Here is a 26,564-nt window from a genome sequence, read left to right on the forward strand (position 1 = left end):
AGCTGATAGGGGTGGGCAGATCTATCGTCACACCCGAGGCACCGACAGAGAGGGGTGGCATCGCTGTCATGCCCTTAGGGGCAAGGTAGACAAGCCCCTCTACCCAAGAGCAGGGGGTAGGCTCGAAACGGTCCCGCCCAGATGAGTTGGAGCAGGAATCTAGGGGTTTGTCCCCAAAATGTTCCTACCGCCCAACAGCACCAGTGTAAGTCACCGATTCCTCTATTTTTCTTGTTTTCTATTTTTTAGTGTGACCTATGCCTTTTAATTATTGTAGAGTCTTGAGATGGGGCCGCTCTTTGGCGCTGGCGCCTAAGAAGAGCATTGCTCTTCAGGCAGAATGGGTGCAATCACCTGACGTTGCTCCTATTTCGAGCAGGAGCGGAGCCGATGTTGCGGCCTTGTCGGTCAGTTAGGTGCCACCGGGGGCAGTGCCTATGCTCTTGGTGGGTCAAGCAGACGCCGGGGTTGGAGGAGCGCCCTCGAGGGTCACCGAGGAAATGGCAATGGACGTGATTCTACCGCCTATGAAAGAGCGGATGGAGCTGCCGCCCACGCTTTGTGGCGCCCTCTATGGTGGGTGCAGCACCTCAAGCTGAGGCCCCGATGTCTCAAGCACAAGTGGCCACGACCATGACAAGCCAGAAGTAGCCGAACGTAGCCATGGTGGTGTCCGAGGAAGCGGCATGAGCCGTGCCACCGGTGGCCTAGGTGACGGAGTTTGAGGCAGGCCAGATGGTGGAGGACATGGCCAGATGGTCCTCGGGTGTTGTGGTGGTGGTGGAGAGGACCAGTGGGGGTGCCTTTAGCCCTAGTATTAGGGGGCAGTCACTCGCTCGCACGGGGTGAGTCACTGCTCTAGTGGATGGATCCCTAAGACCCAATGTCAACTCTCTTCTTGCTCAACGATGCTACAGAGAGCATAGAGCGGGGGAGTCTTGATGAAGGGATCTCGGCGATGATGGATGTCCTGAACCAGGCCAAGGGTGTTGTTGGTGTTTCGGACCGGGGGGTCTTCAACCAACTAGTGAATTTATCCTACGTTGTCGGTGTTTTGGACCGGGGGGTCCTCAACCAACTAGTGAATTTATCCTGCGTGTTCCCGATTCTAGATGGTGATGCAAAGAGACACAAGGTTTATACTGGTTCAGGCAATTCGAGCCCTACGTCCAGTCTGGGAGATCGATCTTGTATTCCTTGCACTAAAATGCTTGTAGTAGGGGGTTACAAGCTAGGTGAGAGAGGGAGCCAGTCCTAGGTCTCAGCAAGGTATGATGTGGGCTACTTGAGATGATGCTCTCAGGCGGCAGGGAATTGTGTGTGTTATAGGGCATTGTTCTTCGTCAGTCCCCCCTTAGAAATAGCCCAAGTCCTTTTCTTTTATAGTTTGAAGGGAGGACAAGGGTAGTACATATGCTTAACTATACGGTGTCATGCGAACAGAGGTGGTGTGTCCGAGCCCTGTGGCCTGTTCCTGTGGTGGCGTAGTCGTCGGAGTGGTCCTTCCTTGGAGCACTGGGGTGGTGTGCTGGTCACATCCGATCCTATGCATCATGGGAGCTCTAGGGCTGCCTTGGAGCAGGTGTGGCGGTCAGCGTGCAAGTCGCTGTGGACTGACTATGCGTGAGGCCGAGGCTCGGTCGGTGCCGAGGCTGCACTGTAGTGGGGGGTCTCGGTAGACATGAATCCTAAGATAGCTGAGACCCTAGTGCATAGTGCTGAGGCCCAGAGAGAGCGGTTGATCTGGTGTGCTGGTTCGGAGGTGGTGGTGACCCGGGCCTGGCTACCCATGTCGTGTTGTTTTTGAGGCGGGGATCGCGGGGCACAGTGTAGTGTGGGAGCTGGTCGTGGGCACAGCGTTAGAATACAGTGGCCGATAATCCCCGCCGTGTCCTGTCTCAGCTGGTATGGCACTAATGCGACCTCACGTCCCATTGGCCATTCCGTGGTGTCGAGCCGTCGTCCGGCTGAGATTGCAGGAGTGGTTTACGCATTAAAGGGACATGACGTGCTGTCGGGAAGATCGGTCGAGGCAAGGGCCATGGGCTATGGACAAGCCATCCTCGAGCGATATGGAGAATGAGGCCTCATGCGAGATGGAGATTAGGCTCCTTGCCGAGGCCTTCCGTGAGAGGCCTCGCACGAGGCGGAAATTGCGTCAGGACACCGAGACCTCCTGTGAAAGGCCTAAGGCGATGCGAAGAGCCGGGTGGGCTCGGACAGGGCTGGTTATGAGCCCATGGCTTACCCTCTAACTTTGCCATTGATGGGATTTTAGTGCCTCTTTTGGTGTACGCTCGGGGTACCCCATTTTATGGTACCCGACAGTAGCCCCCGAGCCTCAGGGAGGGTGAGTGCATTCTCCCTAAGGGTTTATCGAGACTTGGTTTGTAGTCGCTCCCGTAGGGATTGTGTTTTGTTTCTTGAGGTTTCGGTGGGTGCGTGTGAGCGCACCCGCCGGGAGTAGCCCCCGAGGCCCTAGAGAAGTGGAGTTACTCCTCCAAGGGCTTTTTTCGTTTTCGTGTTTGAGTGAGGAGTTTTTATCGTATTTGCCGAGCCCACAAGTGCGAGTTCGGGTCACGAGGGTCTCGGCGAGGTTGCAGGAAGAGCCCTCTAGCCTTTGCACGGAGCAAGAGGTCCATCAGGGGTTCCCCTGGCTTTTAGTATGACCCTCATGCTTCCTTTTTGCTTAGAAGGAGGGGTGGAATGTGCTAGGCTACCCTTGATGGGCACAAGCGTTGGCACTTCCGGTGAGCTATTATCGGGTGAGTTTGAGTGGAGGCCCATGCCCTGTTCGCTAGGGGATGGCTAGCGGTCCAGAGACACACTCCAAGAGTACCAGAGGGTTTCTCTAGTGGGTGCCGAGGCCGTTCGCTGGGCCTTGGTGGCTCGGTGCCTCCCTATGGTGGGATCCCATTCGGAGACTTCCCTGCCGGTCTCAGACATGACTTAGGATGCCCCAAGCGATTGTTCGCTCAGGCCTTGGCCATTCGTAGGCTCGCCCCAAAGTCATCCCTGACTCTGTTGCCCTAGGGCGGCTGTCAAAACCTCTGGGGGCCCAGCCTTCGAACCCCTAGACCGTAACGGGCTCAGTGCCCGTTATTGTATTTGTAACAAAACTTCTAGCGTGGACTTAGATTGTTTGTCTTTGTCTAGGGTGTGGGAGGAGCCCCTGAGCCTCTGCCTAGAGCAAGAGGGTAGTCAGGGGTCCCCTGGCTTTTTTATTCGACCCTCCCATATCCTTTTCGTTCGGATGGAGGGTTTATTTGCTGAGCCCATTCGGGTGGGAGCCAGAGCCGCTAGGTCTCGACAGGGTTGTAGGAAGAGCCTCCTAGCCTCTGCACGGGGTGAGAGGGCCATCGAGAGCTCCCCTGGCTTTTTATACGCCCCTCGTGCTTGAGGGTTTGTTTGCCGAGGCCCCTTTAGGCGCGAGCCTTGGTCGTGGGGTCTCGGCGAGGTTGCAGGAAGGGCTCCCAAGCCTCCGCACGGAGCAGAGGGCCGTCAGGAGCTCCCCTGACTTTTTGTATGACCCTCGCGCTTCCTTTTTGCTCGGAAGGTGGGGTTGTTTTGCCGAGCCCCCTCGAGTGCGAACCAGGGTCGCTAGGTCTCAGCAAGATTGCAGGAAGAGCCCCCTAGCCTCTACATGGGGCGAGAGGTCTATCGAGGGTTCCCCTGACTTTTTTGTATGACCCTCATGCTTCCTATTCACTCGGAAGGAGGGGTGGAATGTGCCAGGCTACCCTTGGTGGGCACGAGCGTTGGCACTTCCGGTGAGCTGTTATCGGGTAAGTCCGAGTGAAGGCCCATGCCCCGTTTGCTAGGGGATGGCTAGCAGTCTAGAGACACACTCCAAGAATACCAGAGGGTTTCTCTAGTGGGTGCCAAGGCCATTCGCTAGGCCTCGGTGGCTCGGTGCCTCCCTACGGTGGAATCCCATTCAGAGACCTTCCTGCCAGTCTCGGACACGACTTAGGATGTCCCAAGCATTTCACTTGCTTGGGCCTCAGCTCCGTATAGGCTCGCCCATGGTCGTCCCTGACTCTATTGTCCTAGGGCAGCTATTGAAACCCCTTGGGGCCCAGCCTTCGAACCCCTAGACCATAATAGGCTCAGAGCCTGGTTCCTTCATCTAAAAGGAATAGGCCAGGGGGAATATCCTCCCCATTGGCTCGGCAATGGGTGGCGCGCCTTTTGAGGCAGTTTCCTAGGGAGGCAAAACGATGCCTGCTGCCGTAGTGGCCAAGCGTGACATGGTGGATGGGACGTAACTGTTCCTGCAATTAATGAGAAAGAAGTGGGCGCGTGGGCAGCAAAATCGGCTCGTGGTTAACTACGCCAGATCGGGGGGAAACTTCCCCGATTTCATTGCCCATTCATTTTGCCTTCCCCCTGCATAAATACTCGAAGAGTCTTGCCCCTCCTCACCTTACCTTGCCTGCGTTAGCTCTGCCTCCATCGAGCCATCGCTAGAGCAGCGGGTGCCGGGAAGAAGAAGGGAGAAGAGCGAGCCAAGGAGAAAGCGAGAAAAAGCAAGAGCATGGGAGAGAGAGAAAAACTCACCGCCGCATCCAATCCCTCCATCACACTCATGGCCGGCGACATCGTTGTTGTCGAGGCGGACCCCTAGGATCCTTCTGATGTCACCGTGGAGACGCTCCAGTCGCTCATCGATGGTGGACTCCTTTGTCCAGTGATGGACCCCAACAGGCTGGAGTGGATCACTCTGTACAGTGAGCCAGAGCCGAGGCCTCACGATGGCTATGTCGTGAGCTTCGTCTCCTTTCATGAACGCAGCCTCAGTGTCCCGGTGGATCGGTTCATGCGGGCGCTCCCGCACTACTATGGCGTGGAGATCCACAACTTCAACCCCAACTCCATCGCATAGGTGGCCATCTTCATTGTTGTCTGTGAGGGGTACTTGGGGATTGCTCCCCATTGGGAGTTGTGGCTCCATCTATTCTGGGCAGGGCACACCACTAAGCCGACGGGCATGTCGGGTACGAGGAAAGCGACGAGGGCCGGCAGCTGCACTCTCCAAGTGTGCTTGGACCGCCAGCACCTCTACATCCTAGCCTAGCTCACGTCATCCAATCGCTGGTGGTACATGAGCTAGTTCTACCTTCGTAATGATGACGGAGGACTTCCCCCCTACACTAGGCGGATTGTGGGGAGCTGCCCGGAGAGATGGAAGTACGGCATCCCAAAGGACGACCAGCCCAAGCTACAGCCGCTTTTGGAGGGGCTGGAGAGGCTATGGGGTCGTGGCCTTACCGTGGCTATGGTCGTGGCTGCCTTCCATCGTTGGAGGGTGCTGCCACTGATGGCTCGATGGCGGCGGCTGTTCGAGATGAAGCCGGGTGAGCCCATTGAGGGCATCTGGATGTCCTCCTCTGCCCTTTCCGATGAGGAAATTGTTTGTCGGGTGGGGGAGACAGTAGAGGCGAAGCTAAGGGGCGGCAACTTGACCCCATCGTGATGCGACCGTCATGGGGGTTCCTCTCGCTAGTAAGTCATGTGCCACTGTAGCCCCCAAGCCTCCTCCGTTTCCCCTTACTTCTTGTTCCCTTATGCGCATTCATCATTCCTGCAGGGGATGAGGGACATGCGCTCCTCTCCACCACCCGTTCCCAAGGATGCGAGGCAGTGGGCGATCAACTGGGCGCATGCTGATGTGTAGAAAAAATAGAAAGACGCCAAGGCGGCGAAGCGCACAAAGAAGATCCTCACGCGCGAGGAGCTGGACAAGCGCCGCCGTCAACAAAGGAAGGATGGTCTCCCGTTGGAGGAATCCCCGTCGCCATCGCTGTTGATGGAGGCCTCGGATGGGGATGATGAGGGCGAGGTGGGGCGAGGTCCCCTGGACCATCTTCCTAACATAGTGGAGGTGGTGCCTAGGGCGTTGGCAAGCAGCCCGGCACTCCCAGGAGGAGGAGGAGCGGACCCGGGGTTGGCAATTGCCTGCTCCGGGGCCGAGGCTGACACGCTCGAGGCGCGGGTGTTGGGCAAATGCGCCGGCAGCCCAGTGGGCTCGGCGGCTGCGGTGGAACAAGTGGCGGTGGAGGCGATGCAACTGCCCCCGCAGAGGACCAAGGGGGCACCGGGGTCCATTGAGGACCAACCGGCGCCGATGGACATGTAGGTGATGCCTCTTCTGCCGCTGAGTTTGCGGATGAGGGTCACCGTGGTGAAGCGGTTGTCGCCCTGCTCGAGGTAGGTGTATTTTTGGTGGGGGCGCAGTTCCTTCCGTTCGTTCTTTTGTCTTGTACTGACCCCATGATCATCTTGTCCTTAGCCAGAAGCAGCCTACGGAGGTGCCTAACTTGGCGCCCCTTAAAGTGCTCAAGGTTACCCCTGGCTCCATCGCCCACTGGGTGGTGGAGGCGCAAGCCGCCCTGCATCGTGGCGCGGCGTCGGCGAGGCCCGACCCAAAGGAGCCGGCCACTCAAGGAGGGGCTACCGAGGTGGCCCTGATAGAGGAAGGGGAGGCGGCGCCTCTGCCTCGCGATGGCGAGGCCTATGGGTCAGATGCGGCTGAGGTTCCCTTGGCTGTCGAGACCACCGGGACCGAGGTCCCCAGGGTTTTGCAGGCCGGGGCGACGGAGACTGCGGTGCCCGGGACCATCGAGGCCGCTATGGCGGGCACCGGGTCCCTCGCAACCACCGAGGCCACGATGGCAGAGGCTAGAGCCCCCGAGACCGCCGAGGCCTCGATGGCAGAGGCCAGAGCCCCCAGGACCACCGAGGCCACAATGGCAAAGGCCGGAGCCCCCGGGGCCACTGACGCTAACGCGATCATGGCGGGGTTGCCAGCCTAGGACATGGAGATGAAGGCGGCGAAGGCCTTGGTGGCACCCTTGGTTCAGGGCCCGCCGCCATTGCGAGAGAGCACCCAGGAGATGGAGATTCTTCTGATCTCCTCCGACGATACGTCTCGAGCGCATGAGATGGCGGCGCTGAGGCGGCCGGTGTCATGGAACAGCCGGTTCCAACTCTGGGTGAGCTCAGCCCTCGTGCGGGTGCGACCCGAACCCCGTGGGTGGAACCACCCTCATGTCCTATGGCAAAGCTAGGATGACCCTGAGGCAGAGCCTCTGTTTCCCTCGAGGACGCGGCCGAGGGCGGTCGCTGGGACACGTTCGAGCAGTACCGCCAGCTGGCAGAGCGGTCTCTACGGACGGCGCTGTCCGTGGTGGCCAACAATTTGCCTGGAGTCGCCCAGGTTCGTGCTTTCTTTTCCCACGCGGTGGTCTTTTTCTGAGCTTTTTTTGTAGGGATTGACCCCTATTCTGTTTTCCCCAAGAGCTCGAGACCCGATCTCTTGGGAAGTCAGTCTTCCTCCGCTAGGAGAGGGATGTCTAGGACCAGCTTCAGCGGTAGAAGGGCCTTCTTGCCGGTGCCAATGAGCTCCTGTTGGCGCTGAGCGTAGAGGTGGAGGACCTCTACCTCCGTTGTGCCAACGTGAAGGTCGAGGTGGCCACAGCCTAGGAGCAGCTCACCCCTCTAGCGGCGTGGGTCAAGGAGTTGGAGGAGGAGCTCACCCGCATGGCTAGTGATCAGGATGCCTTCAGGGCTCGAGCCGTAGAGGCTATGGCCTTGGCCATGGCTCTTGCTGGGCAGCTAGGGGTGGAACAGAGTGCGCACCAGCTGACAAAAGGTGCTTTGGATGAGGCCCTTGCAGCAGCTGAGGCCTTGCGAACTGAGGCTGTGGTTTGGAGGAGGACGGCCGAGGGTGAGTCCTAGTCCCCTTGTTTTATTTTCTTTTCCTTATGTTCATTCCCCAACTTCCTAGTGTGACGTAGAGCTAGGGAGTGAAGCTTTCAGGGCGGCTGAGGCTTCTCTGGTCGAGGCCCAGTGCCTGAAGGAGAGGGCCGAGGCTTCCTGGGCTAAGGCCCTATGCTGGAAGGAGAAAGCCGAGGCCTGTCAGGTCGAGACCTGACGCTAGGAGTAGAAGGCCAAGGGTGAGTTTCGTAGGCTTTCGCCCATAGTTTAGGTTGTTTTTTCCCTCGCTCAACCTCATTCCATTTTCCGTGGTGTAGAGTCAGAGGCTGAGGTCACTCAGGCAGCCGAGGCTTCCAGCACGGTGCAGATGGTGCTTGAGACTGAGATCAAGGAGCATGAGGCGCTGAAGAGTGCTACCCGTGCCACCTACGATGCCCTAGCAGTTGAGGGGGTTCAGTTAGGTAGCTCCCTTGGGAGTCGTCTGATTGCACTGAGTAGTCAAGTGCGTGAATGGCTCCGAGGAGCACTACATGCGGGCGTCAAGCGTGCACTGGCCGTCATCGCCTCGCACTATGTTGGTGTTGACCTTCAAGCCATCAGCGATGGCTACATCTTGCCTGATGACGACGACGAGGCTGATGAGGTGGTGACAAAGCTATTGGAGGTGGCGGAAGGCCCTGGCACCGCACTGGCAATGTTGTTTGAAGAGGAGGTGGTCCCTCCCCTACCATCTACCGATGCCGGAGGTGCTGAGCCTTGACCTAGGCCCAAGCGGCCATGTAAGTAGAGTAGGAATTAGATTTGAATCGTAATGCTTGTGGCCATTGAGGCCTTTCTTTTTAAAGAACTCATGTTTCTTTAATCGTTTGTCTTGTATTTCCAAGCCTCTGCCCTCCTGTCGTCTTTGATTTGATTTCTTTGCAAAAAACCTCTTTGGAGCCTAAGTCGTCCCCTAGGTGAAAGGTGGTGAGGGAGCACCATAGCCCGGAGGCCTAGGCTATCTCGTGACTCAACCGGCCTTCAAGCCCTGAGTCGGGCTTTTGGTCCTCGGGTTTTCGGCAACCAATTCGTCAGAGCGTGCTAGAGGGTTTGGCATAGGATTTTTTTTCAAAAAATGACTAAAAAATGGTGCGTGGAACTTTAGGGGGAATCACCCATCTAGCCCCCGAGGGAGATTCGGTTCTGCGGATGCAGAGCCGAGTCTCCCTTGTAGTGTTATCGTATTGCCGAGACCGATGATAGGCTTGGGGAATTGCTTGAGAAATGAGAACAACTAAAAAACGGGTTTCAATTGTATTCCGAGAAATAATATATACAATGCTTGGAATTTTAAGGATAAAAGCAACATAGCTGTTCTATGTTCCAAGCGTTGGTGAGGACTTCACCCTTTTTGTTGGCTAGCTTGTAGGTCTCGGGCTTCAGCACTTGGGCGATGATGTACGGTCCTTCCCATGGCGGGGTCAGCTTGTGGCGGCCCTTGTTGCTCTGTGCTAGCCTTAACACCAGGTCGCCTACCTTCAAGTCTTAGCCTCGGATGCACCGAGCCTAATAGCGCCGTAGGGTCTGCTAGTATTTAGCCGAGTGCAGTAGCACGACGTCTCGGGCTTCCTCTAGTTGGTCGAGGGTGTCCTCTCGGGTGGTGCGATTACTTTGTTCATTATAGGCTTGTAGCCTTGGGGAACCATATTCCAAGTCAGTGGGGAGGATGGCCTTGGCCCCATAGACCAGGAAGAAAGGCGTGAACCCCGTGGCTCGGCTTGGAGTGTTCCTGAGGATCCAGATGACCGATGGAAGTTCGGCAAGCCATTTCTTGCCAAACTTTTTCAACCGGTTGTAAATTCTTGGCTTGAGGCCTTGTAGGATCATGCCATTGGCACGTTCTACTTGGCCATTGGTCCTTGGGTGTCCTATGGCCGACCAGGCCACACGGATGTGGTGGTCATCACAAAATGTCAGGAACTTTTTGCCGGTGAACTATGTCCCATTATCGGTGATGATGGTGTTAGGAACCCCAAACCTATGGATAATGTCAGTGAAGAACAACACTACCTGCTTGGATTTGATTCGATTGATTGGACGAGCCTCGATCCAATTGGAGAACTTGTCGATTGATACCAGTAGATGGGTGTAGCCTCTGGGGGCCTTTTGTAGAGGCTCGACATGGTCGAGCCCCCATATGGCAAATGGCCACGTGATGGGGATGGTTTGGAGGGACAGGGCTGGGAGATGTGTTTATCAAGCATAGTACTGACATCCTTTGTAGGAGCATACTAGCTTGGTGGTGTCGGCGACCGCCGTCGGCCAGTAAAACCCTTGGCGGAAAGCATTTCCTACGAGCGTCCAAGGCGTCGCATGGTGCCCATAGGCGCCTACATGCAAGTCCCAAAGCAGGGCTTGGCCCGTCTCGGCAGTGATACATCATTGGAGGACACCGGAGGGACTTCACCTGTACAATTTGTCATTACAGAGGACGTAAGTCTTGGCTCAGCATGCAAGCCATTGGGCTTCGGTCCTGTCGCTAGGAAGCTCCCCTCGATCAAGCCAATCGAGGAACGAGATTCACCAATCCGTGTCCTGGTCAGTCTGTGGAGGCTCGGTGTTGACTTCCATGACCTCAAGCTCGGTCGAGGGGGTCTCGGCAGTAGAGGGGGCATCGAGCCCCACCATGGTTTCCACAGGTGGGCCCTCCTCCATTACCAAGGTGTAGTTAATGGAAGGTTTGTGAAGGTCCCTGGCAAATACGTTCGGGGGGACCAGAGCCCATGCCGAGGCCATCTTTGCCAGTTCGTCGGTGGCCTCGTTGTACTTCTGTGCGATGTGGTTTAGTTCGAGACCATCGAACTTGTCTTCTAGGCAACGCCCCAACTTGTAGTATGCCTCCATTTTGGGGTCGAGGCAATTTGACTCCTTCATGACCTGATCGACGACGAGCTGCGAGTCACCCCAGATGTCTAGACACTGTACCCCAAGTTTGATGGTGACTTGCAAGCCGTTGATGAGGGCCTCGTACTCGGCCACATTGTTGGAGGCAGCGAAGTGAAGCCGCACCATGTAGCGCATGTGTACTCCGAGGGGCGAGATGAAGAGGAGTCCTGTGCCTACCCCGGTCTTCATCAGAGACCCATCGAAGTACATGGTCCAGCATTCTATCTGGACTTGGGTAGGTGGTAATTGGGTGTTAGTCCACTCAGCCACAAAATCGGCCAAGACCTGAGACTTAATCGCTTTCTGAGGCGCAAAAGTCAAGGTTTCCCCCATAAGCTCGTCGGCCCACTTGGCTATCCTGCCTGAGGCCTCCTGGTTATGGACTATCTCTCCCAAGGGGAAAGATGATACCATGGTCACTGGGTGAGACTCGAAGTAGTGACGCAGCTTGCACCGGGCCAAGACTATGGCGTAGACCAACTTCTGGATGTGGGGGTAACATGTTTTGGTCTCAGAGAGCACTTTGTTGATGAAGTAAACAGGTCATTGGGTGGGTAGAGCATGCCCCTCTTCCTACCTTTCTACTACTATGGCAGCGCTGACCACTTGGGTCGTTGCGGCGATGTAGAGTAGGAGGGCCTCGTCCCTAGCGGGGGGTACTAGGACAGGAGGATTTGTGAGTAGCGCTTTGATTCTGTCGAGGGCATCTTTGGCCTCGGGGGTCCAAGAAAAACACTCAGATTCTCTCAAGAGTCGGTATAGAGGCAAGCCTTTTTCACCGAGGCACGAGATGAAGTGGCTTAGGGCCACAAGGCATCCCATGACCCTCTATACTCCCTTGAGGTCTTTGATTGGTCCTATGCTGGTTATGGCCAAGACCTTCTCTAGGTTGGCTTCGATGCCGCGTTCTGAGACTATGAATCCCAAAAGCATGCCTCGGGGGACCCCGAACACACACTTCTTAGGATTGAGCTTGATGCCCTTCTCTCTAAGGCATTTGAAGGCTATCCTTAAGTCATCGATGAGATCCTCGGCCTTTCTAGTCTTGACCACGATGTCGTCCACATAGGCCTCGATGGTCCACCCAATGTGGTCGCCAAAGACCTAGGCCATGCACCGCTGGTATGTGGCCCCTGTGTTTCTAAGGCCGAAAGGCATAGTCACATAGCAGTACATGCCGAATGGGGTGATGAAAGAAGTCGCGAGCTGGTCGGACTCTTTCATCTTGATTTGATGGTAACCAGAATACGCATCAAGGAAAGACAGGGTCTCGCACCCAGCAGTGGAGTCAACGATCTGATCGATTCAGGGTAATGGGCAGGGGACTTTTGGATAGGCTTTGTTCAAACCGGTGTAGTCTACACACATCCTCCATTTCCCATTTTTCTTCCTAACTAATATAGGGTTAGCCAACCACTCTGGGTGGGACACTTCCTTGATGAACCCGGCCGCCAAGAGTTTCTGCACCTCCTCACCAATGGCCTTACGCTTTTCCTCGTTGAAGCGGCGCAGGCATTGCTTCACCGGTCTAGAGCTAGCCCAGATGTCCAAGGTGTGCTCGGCGACCTCCCTCGGTATGCCCGGCATGTTCAAGGAACTCCATGCGAATATGTCGACATTCACACGGAGGAAGTCGATGAGCACGGCTTCCTATTTGATGTCGAGGGTGGCGCTGATCCTCAGCGCTCGGTCATCGGGGTAGGCGGGGTTGACCGGGACGAGCTTGATGGCCTCCGTGGGCTCGAACATCCCTGCGCGACGCTTGGAGTCAGGTGCCTCACCACTAAATTGGCCGAGGTTGGCGATGAGGGTCTTGGCCTCGGCGAGAGCCTCGGCGTACTCGATGCACTCGATGTCGCAGTCGTATGCATGTTCGTACGTGGACTCAATCGTGATGATGTTGCTGGGGCCTGACATCTTGAGCTTGAGGTAGGTGTAGTTGGGAACTACCATGAACTTGGCATAGCACGGCCACCCTAGGATGGCGTGGTAGGTTCCTCCAAACCTGACCATCTCGAAGGTAAGGACTTCCTTGCGGTAGTTGGAGGGGGTGCCAAAGCAGATGGGATGGTCGATGCACCCGAGGGGTCGCATGCGTTTCCCTAGCACGATGCCGTGGAAGGGTGCGACGTTGCCTCGGAGCCTCGATCGGTCGATCTCCAAGAGCTCCAGGGTGTTGGCGTATAGGATATTGAGGCTGCTGCCTCCGTCCATCAACACCTTGGAGAGTCGGGTGTTGCCGATGATCAGGTCGACAGCAAGTGGGTACTACCTGGGATTCGAAACATGGTCAGGGTGGTCATCTCGATCAAAGGTGATCGCCTCCCGAGACCAGTCGAGGTACCGGGGAGTGGCCACCTTGACCAAGAAGACCTCTTGGCATTCCCTCTTTCGCCACCATGCCATAAGGCACGCCGAGGGTCCGCCGAAGATCATGAAGGCATTGTGTACCTCGGGGAACCCATCGTCCTTGTCATTGTCCCGATCGCCGATGCCCTTCTGCTTGGCGTCATCATCGGGGAGCCCGAGCCTGGCGTAGTAATGCAGCAGCATGGAGCAATCCTCGAGGGTGTGCTTGACCAGGCCTTGGTGGTAAGGGCAGGGTTTCTTAAGCATGTCGTCGAAGGGTCTAGGGCCCCTGGGGCCTTGGAGATTCTTGCGTTCTGCGGTCGTGACCATATCGGTCTCGAGGATAGCCCGCTTCCCCTGGTGATCCTTCTTCTTCCTTTTGGGGAGGCGGGGAACCGAGGCCTCAGGGGCCTCATCCCTCCGCTTCCCCTTGGCGTCGTCCGTGGGGAAGATGGCCCCTATAGCCTCCTCGCCTGAGGCGAAGTTGGTGGCGATGTCGAGGAGCACGGTGGCCGAACGCGGCACATTCTGGCCCAATTCTCGGACCAAGTCTCGGCAGGTGGTGCCAGAGAGAAAAGCCTAGACAATCTCTAAGTCGCTAACGCTGGGCAACTTGGTGCATTGTTTTGAGAAGCGCTGGATGAAGTCTTAGAGAGACTCGTCTAGTTTCTAGCGACAACTCTTAAGGTCCCAGGAGTTTCTAGGGCGCACGTATGTGCCTTGGAAATTCCCGACGAAGATCCAAACCAAGTTGCGCCAATCGTGGATCTGAGAGGGAGGAAGGTGCTTGAGCCAGGCTCACACCGAGTCTGATAAGAGCAATGGAAGGTTGCAGATGGTGAGCCGGTCATCGTCGGCGCCACCTAGCTGACAAGCCAGGCGGTAATTGATGAGCCAGAGCTCGGGGTTGGTCTCACCGCTATACTTGGTGAGGTTGGCTAGCTGGCGAAACTAGGATGGAAACTGAGCATTGCGGATGGCTCTACTGAAGACTCGAGGGCCAGGTGGTTCAGGAGAAGGACTGCAGTCCTCTCCACTGTCATAGTGGCCGCCCCGATGTGGATGGTAGCCTCGGGTGGGCCCCTCATTGTCGTGGCGTCGTCGTTGGCCAACCACCTCGTGGTCACCCTACACCTCACGTCGATTATCGAGGCGGTCGTGGACCGGGGGGACCCTACTGATTGCCGACACCTGAATGGGTTCGGGACGAACTGAGGCCTCCCTATCCTACTGATGCGGTGCTGAGGGGAGGTCTGAGACGGCATCATGCCACCGGGAGGCGGAACTCTTGGCCTGCTGCACCGCGTCGGTCTCGAGGAGGTCCCGGAGCTCACCACGAACCCGCCGTCCTTCCATGGTGGAGGGCTCGGGCATTGCGCGCACTAGCATTGCCACAGCCATGACATTCTAGCTAGCATGATTGAAGATTGGGGGACGATTGTCCCCTTTGTTGTCGTTGATGCGACGGTGCACATCACGAGCCCATCGCTGGGCTCCTTCACTATCACCGTGGCCTTGCTGCTCCTGCTCGAGAGTGCTTCGGAGCTGTTGCAGAAGGAGTCGATCTTGCCCGACCTTGGCTTGAAGCTCGCGGAGTTGTTCTAGGTCCAGATGCCAGAATTGTCCGAGGACAAGGTTCTCGTTCCATGCCGCCGGTGGGACAATATGTGAAGGTGTAGCATTGCCCGTTCCCTGATGAAGCGGAGTGCGGTTATCTGCCCCCTTGTCCTCGTCGCTCATGCTTGGCATCCCAAGCCCGATGTGGAAGCACTCACGAGTGGGATCATAAGTACTTTCACCGTCGGAATAGGAGTAGCCAAAGCAATAGTCGCTAGCGGCGAGGAAGCGATGCATGGTCTCGCGGTCGTGGAGGTCAGAGAAATCCGCTCTAGCCCATGCCTCATCCTCCTCCGAGGAGTCGACGTGGGTGTGAGTCGACGTGGCGATGTCGAAGTTGAAAGCGAAGCGCTGGCGGCGCTCCAAGAGAATCTCGTGAGCGGATGCGTAGGCATAAGCATAAGATGTGGCGGCATTTCTCAACCCAAAGGGGTATGGAGATAGTGCCATTGTCGGGCTCTGTTCTGCCGAAGTTGGCTCCTCAGGGAGTGGTGGAGCGGAGCTTGATGTCGGGGCGTTGCCTGGTGCCACCGGCATTTTTCCCTTGTCCATGCTCAGGCCAGACAGATCCCTAACTAGGGACCCTGCGCCAACAGCTAGTCTTGGGGTGCCAGCAGAGAGCAGCGAGTCACCCTGGGTTTGCGTGGCATCAGGATGATCTTGCTCGCATTGTGCCTGGCGAGCGCGGCGAGAATGGCCGCCTAGGCGCCGCCTGTGCCTGGGCTGCCGATGCGTGACTTCATCATCGGCAGGCGGGGCTCGGGGTGTGAGAAGTACCATGTTGTACTCGTGCCCTAGAGACATGAAGTCTAGGCTTCCAAACCACACCACTGTGCCAAGACACAGCGGTCATACAGGGTGTGCCATCCGGAACCTATTGGGATGATGAAGCTAACATGCAGAGGCCCCTACCTGGCGCACCAACTATCGGTGTTTCGAACCAGGGGGTCCTCAACCAACTAGTGAATTTATCCTGCATGTTCCCGATTCCAGATGGTGATGCAAAGAGACACAAGGTTTATACTGGTTCAGGCAATTCGAGCCCTACGTCCAGTCTGGGAGATCAATCTTGTATTCCTTGCACCGAAATGCTTGTAGTAGGGGGTTACAAGCTAGGTGAGAGAGGGAGCCAGTCCTAGGTCTCAGCAAGGTATGATGTGGGCTGCTTGAGATGTTGCTCTCAGGTGGTAGGGAAATGTGTGTGTTATAGGGCATTGTTCTTCGTCAGTCCCCCCCCCTTAGAAATAGCCCAAGTCCTTTCCTTTTATAGTTTGAAGGGAGGACAAGGGTAGTACATATGCTTAACTATACGGTGTCATGCGAATAGAGGCGGCGTGTCCAAGCCCTGTGGCCTGTTCCTGTGGTGGCGTAGTCGTCGGAGTGGTCTGTCCTTGGAGCACTAGGGCGGCGTGCTGGTCACATCCGATCCTGTGCGTCATGGGAGCTCTAGGGTTGCCTCGGAGCGGGTGCGGCGGTCAGCGTGCAAGTCACTGTGGACTGACTATGCATGAGGCCGAGGCTCGGTCGGTGCCAAGGCTACACCGCAGTGGGGGGTCTCGACAGACACGAATTCCAAGATAGCCGAGACCTTGGTGCATAGTGCTGAGGCCCGAAGAGAGTGGTTGATCTGGTGTGCTGGTTCGGAGGCGTTTATGACCTAGGCCAGGCTGCCCATGTCATGTTGTTTTTGAGGCGGGGATCACGGGGCACAGTGTAGTGCGGGCACTGATCGTGGGCACAACGTCATAATACAGTGGCCGGTAATCCCCGCCGTGCCCTGTCTCAGCTGGTATGGCGCTGATGCGACCTCACGTCCCGTCAGCCATTCTGCGGTGTTGAGCCATCGTCTGGCTGAGATTGCAGGAGTGGTTGACGCATTAATGGTACATGACGTGATGTCGAGAAGATCGGTCGAGGCGGGGGCGACAGGCTATGGACAAGCCAGCCTTGAGCGATATGGAGAATGAGGCCTCACGTGAGACGGAGATCGGGCTCCTTGCCTAGGCCTTTCGTGAGAGGCCTCGCGTGAGGCGGAAATTGCGTTAGGACGCTAAGACCTCCCGTGAGAGGCCAGAGGCGATGCGGAGAGCTGGGTGGGCTCGGACGGGGCTAGTTATAAGTCCATGGCTTACCCTCTAACTTTGCCGTTGATGGGATTTTAGTGCCTCTTTTGGTGTACGCTCGGGGTACCCTATTTTATGGTACCCAACAGGTGTCCTATGTGATGTCATCATTCCCAATGGCCGGGTATCTGCTTGATCTTCCCTCTCGCTTTCTTCTTTCTCCATGTATTTTTGTAATTTTGACACTGGTCTTATTTTTAGTCCCTCATTGCTCGTAGTCAGGAGAAATCCTAGTTCCTCCAAGAGCGAAAGGTGGAATGGGACCGCCTCACTGAGAAGGCATGGCTGCATGGAGATGTGAGTGCCCAGCTTGCTGCCATTCAATAGCGAGAAGCCGAGGCTCGTCGGGACACGGGGGAGATCCATAGGATGTTCTAGGATCTATCGGTGATGGTGCAGCAAGACGAGGAGGTGGCCGTCTAGGTCTGCAAAGATGAGCTGCTCTAGAAGGATGCCGAGGCCTGCCAGTGGGCCATCAACCTCCTGGCTGAGCTAGAGATGGAGTGGGATCTCAAGCTAGAAGCCGAGGATAGGTCCGTGGCCCTGCAGCAGAGGGTGAATCAGGATGCTGAGGCGATTGCCGGGCTATGTAGGGAGTGAGACGAGCTGTGCCAGACTATAGAAAGACTTTGCATGACCCATGAGGAGTGTGACTTAGCCATCCAAGAGCATGACGAGGCGTGTCAGGGGGTCAGCTCCCTCTGAGCAGATCTTGGAGCCACGATGGCCCGAAGGCTAGAGGCCAAGAGCATCTCTGTCAGGCTAGGCATGGAGCTTGCCAAGGTGTGAGGGATTCTTTAGGCTAAGAGTGATGAGCATGATCTCTTGCGCACTGCCATCGGGGTTGTTTTTGATGACTTGGTGGTAGCACGGCCAGAGGAAACTAGCTCACTTGCAGCCCATGCCACAGATATCAAGGTGTGGGTACACCAGCTTGAAGAGGACACCTTTCACGCTGGGATTACCCAAGCCTTTGTTGTTGCCCACTCTCATTATGATCAGGAAGTTAACTTGGAGGTGAAAGGATCAAGATTCCCAAGAGGGGGGGTGAATTGGGCTAATTCTAAATTTCTTTGCAATAATTAAGTCCTATGGTTAGCCTAATTAACCCCTTGTGTCTAGAAAGTGTTTTTATTGATCTACCACATAAAAGTTTAGCAACCTATGTTCCAATTCTACTCTAGCATGGCAATTCTATGAATGTAAATGACAAGAATTGAATTGCTCAAAGTAAAGAGCGAGGGAGGAACACGATGATGTTTTGCTAAGGTATCGGAGAGTCGCCACTCCCCACTAGTCCTCATTGGAGCACCTGCACAAGGGTGTAGCTCCCCCTTGATCCATGCAAGGATCAAGTGCTCTCTATGGGTTGATTCTTTGACACTCCGTCGCTGTGAATCACCCACAATCGCTCATAACTTGAGTTGGGTCATCCACAAGCTTCGCTGGATGATCACCAAGCTCCCAATCACCAAGCCATCTAGGTGATGGCGATCACCAAGAGTAACAAGCACGAACTCTCACTTGACCACGATGAGCCTAATGCAAAGGGTGGATGCACACTTTGCTACTCTTGCTTTCACTAATGAGGGCTCTCTTTGGGATTCTCAAATCTCAATCACCTCACTAGGACCTTGCTGTTCTTGGCACTCTCAAAGGTGTTTCTCAGCTATTGGAATGAGCAAAAGTACCCCCACACATGAATGGAGGAAGTATTTATAACCATGGCTTAAAAATGAACCATTAAGTGCCCCCACAGGGTGACCGGATGCTCTGGTTAGTTCTCCCCGAACTCTAGTGTTTAAGATGTGACTAGATGATGGACAACGTCCGGTCAACACTAACCGGATGCATCCGGTCCTGATTTTCCCTCTCTGGAACCTTACTAGAGTTGACCGAACGCTGGGACTCAGCGTCCGGTCACTTCACCTCTCAGCGTCTGATCGCACCAGACCATTTTACCTTGATCAAATGAACTGACCGGACTCTGTGCCAGCGTCCGGTCACCTCGGAGCCATCGTTTGGTCAGTATTTGACCCTCCATTCACTTCAAACTCTCGATCATATGTGAATGAAGTTTGCTCTAATGGATCTAAGGGCTTTTTAGGTGCTACCTAGTATTAGATTTAGCAAGTGTGCACCACACCTAACTCACTAGACTCACCTAGGTTAAGCTACCCATCCATACCCCCCTTAATAGTATGCAAAAGGAAAAACAAAGTCCTAAACTACTCTAAGTGTCTCTTCCACTTGAATCAACACTTAGAACTAGTCCATCGTTAACCTTGTTATGGCAGAACCTCCTAAATTATAGGGCCCACATGCACCTATCACTTTCCAATGACCTCTAATGACTATGCATATGTTCCCATTTACTTAAGAAGACTGTCGGGTGTCCCCAGAGAACCCCGAATCATCCACGATTTTTCCTAGTAGGATCCATTACAGAGCATTGCAGTATTACAACAGTTTATTCATTAATTTACATCAGAGTGAAATAGCGGAAGTCTTATAATAACTTAGTTTACAAAACAGTTATTTCAAATCTTACAAACTAAGTACAATTATTATTACAAACCATAGTAGTGGAGTGGCATTAGTAACATAAACATAAGACACAAAGAAATGCCCTGCCCAAGGACCACACATTTACTTGTCATCTTCGATTTAAAAAATAGTCATGCGGAATGGTCCAAGGCAGACCTGCTCATGAGACTCACCTGCAACAAGGGTTAACAAACCCTGAGTACAAAAGTACTCAACAAGACTTAACCGAAGTAAAAACTGATAAGACTCAGGAATGCAGGCTCAGGGATTCAAGGTAAGGCTTTAGCAAGAATCAAAGTTCTTTTGCATAAAAGCTCCCTATCAAGATTCTTTCTTTCAACATTTAAATCTTCATAAAGATCATATATAAAGCTGACATGATCCATAATGAGATCATGAAACTTCATATCAAACTCTTTCTCAAATCTTCCTCAAGTTTCATTTATTAACTACGATGATGAATAGTGAGTTGAGTCTCCATAACCGAGGAGCAATGATGATTCAAACCGATTATAACCCAGTGGGGATTCCCAATCACATGACATATGCAGGTCCCTAACCTACATATACCAACCTACCCTCAGATCCTCTAAAACAAGAATGGGTCTGCGCCACCCGAGAATACAGCACTCCACCAATCTAGCCCATTGCCATGTGGGTACATGCTACTCTCGCCATCTCTCCACTCCCAGTGCGTGAGTAGCCATTCTCATAATAGAATAGCCAAGTTAAGGCTTGCTAGAGTATGTGGCTAGTACTATAAAGTCTCACCTTATGCAATTCAACAACGAACGATTCTTAATCGACACGGGCGGAAAGAACCCGCTCACAAGACATCCATGTCATGTGGCTCTCATACACCGAGTCCGCTCGGTCTAGATTTATTACTCCACAAGATTATATCTCATAAAAACATAAATAACCAGTCATATCCAAAAATCCATTTATATCTCACAGGTGACAGGTAATCACCCGACTTCTATCGGTCTAAGCATGGCTAAGCATAAGTAGGCATTCCCGAATTGAAGCGGGTAACAAGGTTGATATGGAAAAACAAGGTTGGTAATGCACCAATTAGGTTTTCACTCAACTCCTAATCACTTAATGCAGTATTTAAAAGCAAAAGCGATATAAATTTGTAAAACACAAGGTAGGTTTAAATGCATTCGGGGCTTGCCTTGATTTTCAGAAAAGTCAGGTTCCAGAGATGTTCCACAGATATCAAACCCGACCTCAATCGGTAGGTTAACTTCCTCAACAACTTGGTTGACTACCACGTTCTCACTTTCATTCACTACACGTAGTAACAATGCCATGTTTAATATGATGCGCGATATAAAACATGATGCTTGACGATGGATGCAAAAGTTAATAACTTGATTACAACTTTCCTTCGTGGTACAATTGCAAACCAACAACTGAATAAACATTTTCATAAACTCAAACACTTACTTTAATTGCCAAGGATCATTATATGATAATGACCCAAGGTCATCACTCAATCCCAAATTCAAACAAAACCTATATCGTTAGGGTTTACTATTTGTTTTTATTAATTAAAGCTAATTAATAATTATGAAATAAATCAACTTTCTCCAAATGAGTTCAAAATTTTTGTGAAGACTCACCACATGATAACTAAGTGGCAAAACAATTTTCATAATTTTTGGATAATTATTTAACCCTAGAAAAATCATGGAAACCCATTTATTAATAAATTTGAGTAATTTTTATCACATTCAAAATGTACTGAAAAATAACATTTAATATTTTCCTAAATAGCTTACATCACAGAGAGGTTACACAAAACTTTTCATAATTTTTGGAGCTCTATTTAATTCTACACAAAATAAACAAATCATAGTACTATTTAAATAATTCTGCAAAATAGAAAAAATTATTTTCAAATACACAGTCACTAACATTAGGGTCCCACATGTCGGCACAGTACTCCCGCGTTGACCACGGTGGCAAGCCCTCTAAATGGTGATTTATCGCCGACGGTGAGGTCTCCGGCCATGGCAGAGGTACCAGTGTGATCCCCATGGCAAGGCACACCTATTGGTGGCACTAATTCCACCAGTCACTGCTCAAACCGAGCTCGACGCTGGCCATGGCGGACACGGCGGTGCGGCTGCGCTACGCCGATGAAGTGAGGCTGGTAGCGGTTAAACAAAAGACTGGGGAAGACTCAGTGGCTCACCCCAACCATGCTCAAGCTGATGGCTAAACCAGAGGAGCAATAGAAAGGCTTGTCGTCGATCACCGCAGACACGACAGCCCAAGCTATCATCGGCGGCGGCATTTTGGTGTCTGTAGTGGAGGAACGAATCAATCAAAGGACCATAGAGCACCAGAGCAACATGGTAAAGATGAATCCAGGCTTGAGAGATCGAGAAAGCTACCGGAGCTTGCTGGCCACGGAGAAGCGAGCTCGACGGTGATGCTGTCAGCCGCGAGGAAGAAGGGCGACGTGCAGCATATCTTGGCAAAATCAGTCACCTAGGACTGGTCAGCTAGGTTCAGAAGGAGTAGGCAGATCTGTGGTATGCTTTGTTGAGACCGGGAGGGCGCTACGGCGACGGCACGAGCTTGTCGAAGCTGGGCGGTGATGACGGGAAAATAAAGGAGAAGAAACAAGGAAGAACGGCGACGGCGCAGGCTTTATAGCGCGGCCAAGAAGCAAGGAGAATCCACGCAGCAGCCTTCTCATGCCAGCGCAAAGCCGGAGATGGCCACGGGCATGACTGGAAGACGTCGGAAGCTCGTCGACGGTGAGGTGTCGCCCGCTGGCACAGTTCACTATATTTACCAAATTGCCACTCGATCCATTTTTCAAATTACTCTCAAATTTGTATGGTAACTCAAAAATCTCCAAAAATAAAAGTTGTTCCAAATTCAAAGTTCTACAACTTTGCTTTAATAACCATACTCAAATTATGTATACATTTTAAAATATAACTTTAAAATCAAAAGGGGACACTTTAAGAACTTATCGCCTTTTCAAATTACATCAAATTTTATATAACAACTTTGAAAACTCTAAAAACCAACTTTGTACAAAATGACAAGCTCTACACTTTTGCTTTTAGGCTCAACTCCAAAATGTGCTTAGATTTTGAATTAGGTTTTTCCAGGGTAGAATTAAATGCTGGAAATTAGGGTTTTCGGAATTCCAATTCAATACAAATGTTTTGAAATCAATTCATCCATACAAGTCAACACATATCATCATAAAAATAAACTTGTTTAAGTGAATGCATATCAAAATTTTCACTAACACAAAAATGATGTGCAATGCATATGATGACATGGCATATTTTAGTATTTAAAACACCCGAGGTGTTACACTTGTCGTCCATCCTTTGAAAACCAAAACGATTTCCATCGTAGGGGCATGACCACAATGATAGCCCAATCGATCCCCATTACCATGACCTAACTTAATTGCCTCTACAAAACACATGTTAGTTATAGTAATCACATATTGTCATTAATCACCGAAACCCAACTAGGGGCCTAGATGCTTTCAATCTCCCCCTTTTTGGTGATTGATAACAATACCACCTTGAGTATGTGAAAGAGTTGAGGTTTTTAACATGCTTGGTTCATATAAGTTTTTTACAATAAGAACAAAGGAGTTAAGCAAGCTTATATGACCCAAGCCAACATGATGTACTCAAAAGATATGAGATAAGCATGAGTACAAGTAATAAAGCTCATTTGCATCGGAGTAAAATGCAGAAGCAAAGCAAATGAGCATAACACTAGTGATATGACATATAAAAGATTCAAAGTAGAGAGCACACATGTCAAATATCACGATCACATAGATATCACTATCACATAAATATAGTTTGATGCATGAAAGTAAACACACATGAATGCATAATAGTGTATCACACATAAAAACCAAATATTATAGAATACTAAGCTCCCCCTAAGTCACTCCCCCTTAGTCTAACATACTCGATCCCTCTCCCCCTTTGGCGTCAAACACCAAAACCTAAGGGTCGGTCGGTGAGGCTATAGCGGATGAGTCGGGCGCTGAGGTACGAGGAGCGAGCTAGAACTGTGTGCCATCATCATCTAACCCTGAGCTCTGAGCTATCTGACCCTATGTAGCTGGAAGCGATGCTAAAGCTATCTGGCTCAGATTAGGGACTGGAGCGGCCATAGACTATGCAGGTATTACTGAAGCAGGCGGCTCTGATGATGCAATAGAAGAAGGGAGCATCTCTGTAGTCTTGGTAATAGGTGCAACTATAGAAGGACCAGGGACATATAAATATGGTGGAGTAAGCTACCCTGTCAACTCATTGAAAGTCGCTCCAAGGATCCTAGAGACCGAGGTATCTGGCACAAGCAGCGAAGAAGTCTAAGTTGGTGTGAAACCCATCTGAAAAGGTGTGAACTACGGGGCTAGCACTGGTGAGGCAAACAACTAGGACACCTGCTCTGTAGGTGAAGCAAACTGTGCTGATGGTTCTTCCTGACTCTAAAGCCCACTAGGCTGTAATGCTGGAGTCATAGAAGTGGTGGTAGGCTGACCAAACTGGGGTGAAGGCTATGGCGGTGGAGCCCCAATAGCTGTCACAACATGTTGCATAAACCCAAGTAGTTACTGCTGCATGAGAAGCTGCTGCTGATGCATGGCATGCTGCTGCTGTATAGCCTACTGCTGCTGGATCGCCTGCTATTATCGCTGGAACTCATCCTGCCTAGTCTAAAACTATGCAAAAGTGGCAGCTGTCTCCTGAGCCTGGCGAGCCTGATCCTGTCTCATCTGCTCAAGTATGGCAAGTAGAGCGGGGTCTGTCTACGGTGCAGGTGGAGCCAAACTGAAGCTACTGGCCTCATGGTCATGTCGTCATGGAGGCATCTGAGGAATAAGCTGGTAGTCATCATATGAGCTATCACTGGAGTTGCTCACGATAATCCCCTCCTACTGAGCATCAAGCTGCTCCTCCTCTATAGCTGTTATGCCCCTGATGGTCTCATCCTGCTGAGCAACAGTCTCTAGCACCTCTAGATGTCGGGTTGGCTGGTTAGGTGTCCTCACAGCACTATGATGGATCATATGAGTCATGTTGTATGTAGGGAACTCTATAGTAGCACCACTATACTCTACCAGCATCTCAGGTGGCCGCACAGTAACTACCCTATGGATCAAGAATGTAATCCAGTGAGCATATGGCAGCTGCCTGTGACCCTTGAACCCATCTACAATAGAATCCTCCATCTCTAATAGAAGGAGATCCCAAATGTCAAATACAGTCTGCTGCATCAGAGAGTTCAGTAGCCATAGCTATATGCGAGTCAAGCCCTTGTGATACCCCATCCTTGGAAGCAGTGTCCTCCTCATAATAGCATCAAGCACTCTAGCAGTAGGAGTGAGATCACTGGGTGTCCTACTCGACCCCTTGCCAAAAGGCTCTAAGAAGCAATGGCAGACTAGATCTGTAAGGGGCACAAGACCACCATAAGGGCGTCTAGGAGGCATTGTCTATCCATAGCAAACCTCATGTAGCCGGATGGGCTGCTCCTAAAGTCTGAGTATCTCTCTAACCCTAGAGCTCATCAGCCTATAATCTCTGCCTCTAAAAGCAAAGTGAATGAATCTGTGCCACGGGTCAATCTAAAGTGTAGCATAGAACTGATGGACTTAAGATGGAACATATAAGCCTATCCATCCAAGTAAATCTATTAGCCCTGGTAGGTAAGATAGGTAAGACCAAATATGCTCTTCAGCTGCTGCTACAATGGTCTCAATGTTGCACACCCTCTGAGATCTGAATACTGCCCCACTATTAAGATATGCATTATAAAAGTGTTCCTACAGAGGTGTGCAGAAACCCTCTGAAGCACGCACATCCCGCCTCGGTGGAAACAACTACTCAAAGTCCACAAATCTAAGCTGCTGCACCTGCTTGGCCATGGTGGCCCTCAAATTCAAGTGAGCCACTGGAGGTAGACCCTATGGTCTAGGCGGTGGGTGAGAACCCCTCCGCTGTGTCTCTGACCTCGGGGTGACTGGAGCATGGGTACGACTAGAGTGGCGAAGCTGTGGCTGAGGTGCCCGCTCTATCTCCTTGGCCTGCTCTCCCTCTAGAGTTAGCTCTGCTGGCTATGGCTGCTACAGAGGCTCCCCTAAGACTGACTCTCATCAATAGCGACATGCCATCCTCCAACCATGAGAGTCCTAGCTAGACCACCATGACGACGCTCAACCTGCTTAAGTGTAGCCCTCGTAGATGGAGAAAGCTGATCTACAATAACAACACCACTCTGAGCACCTCCTCTCTCTACGCGCTCTGCGGCCTCTACAACTGCAGCTGCTCTCGCTGTATCCGCATCAGGGTACTTGCGCTTCCTCATTGCTAGCTTCTTTGTCACCTTGCCTTTTGCATCTATAGGCTAGCAAGGCAGGGGCCTCAGATCCTCATCACTGGGACCTCCTCCAACATTCTTGACACGAGCCATCTGATGAAACTGAAAAGAACAATCGCCCTAACAAGAATCAACTGCCAACTATCACTTCCAAGGCTTGGCCTCGATTCGTACTCATGAGCTTTAACTGACAATTGCCAATGGGACCACAATGGCACTAACTCGCTGCATGATAGAATAGATAGGATATACAAATAAATACAATATATCTAGAGATACAAAACCTTAAGAAAGCAAGCAATGGATACAAATTTGGAAACAAGGGCTTGCTGCCTTATGAACCAGCAAATCAACGAGAAGAGGAACGAATTGGGGAACCACCGGGTCGCCAATGCGAGGCTAGGGTTAGGGTTGTGGCGAAGTTCGGTGGCCGAGAAATGCAATGAGGGCACTAGATGCGATATCGAAGTAGGGTAGGGCCAAGGCAGTGCTAGGGCATGGAGTGGGTGATGACATAGGAGCACGGCACGGGAGCAAAGAGCACGGCAGCAACACTGATGCATGGGGAGGTGCAGCACTAGAGCTTGTGGCACGACGGCGCGAGAGGAGCGGCGATGCACGGGCATGGGGAGAAGTGGCACTGCTACGACGGCGTGGAGCTAGGGCGCGGGCAGGAGCGGCTGTGCAGTGAGCGCTCAGCACGAGCAGGGCGCGGGCGTCGATGGTGTGGGCATGGCGGCTTAGGTACGGCGAAGTCGGCGTGGTGGATTAGGTTGAACATGGCACGGCGCTGCGGTTATATGGGGTCCCCCGACAGAATAGATAAGGAAACATAGAAGAAACTGAATCCCGTGCATTTTCTATTGACTGAACGCTCTAGTGGCAGCGACCGGA

At 52.5% G+C, this 26,564-nt stretch overlaps 2 protein-coding genes across 2 annotated transcripts; one reads left to right on the plus strand and one right to left on the minus strand.

Moving 5' to 3' along the window:
* Nucleotides 1-5,486: 5,486 nt before the first annotated feature.
* Nucleotides 5,487-6,815, plus strand: LOC136536848 (uncharacterized). Its single transcript, XM_066529003.1, has 4 exons — nt 5,487-5,505; nt 5,591-5,643; nt 5,687-6,135; nt 6,293-6,815. Exons 1-4 carry the CDS (start codon nt 5,487-5,489, stop codon nt 6,813-6,815), a joined length of 1,044 nt encoding a protein of 347 aa, XP_066385100.1.
* A 5,479-nt stretch (nt 6,816-12,294) lies between these two features.
* LOC136536849 (uncharacterized) lies at nt 12,295-12,738 on the minus strand. Its single transcript, XM_066529005.1, has one exon. The coding sequence runs from the start codon at nt 12,736-12,738 to the stop codon at nt 12,295-12,297; it is 444 nt and encodes a 147-aa protein (XP_066385102.1).
* Between the last annotated feature and the right edge of the window lie 13,826 nt (nt 12,739-26,564).

The sequence above is a fragment of the Miscanthus floridulus genome, chromosome 2 (assembly GCF_019320115.1).
Source record: "Miscanthus floridulus cultivar M001 chromosome 2, ASM1932011v1, whole genome shotgun sequence".
In the NCBI taxonomy this organism is placed as follows: Eukaryota; Viridiplantae; Streptophyta; class Magnoliopsida; order Poales; family Poaceae; genus Miscanthus; species Miscanthus floridulus.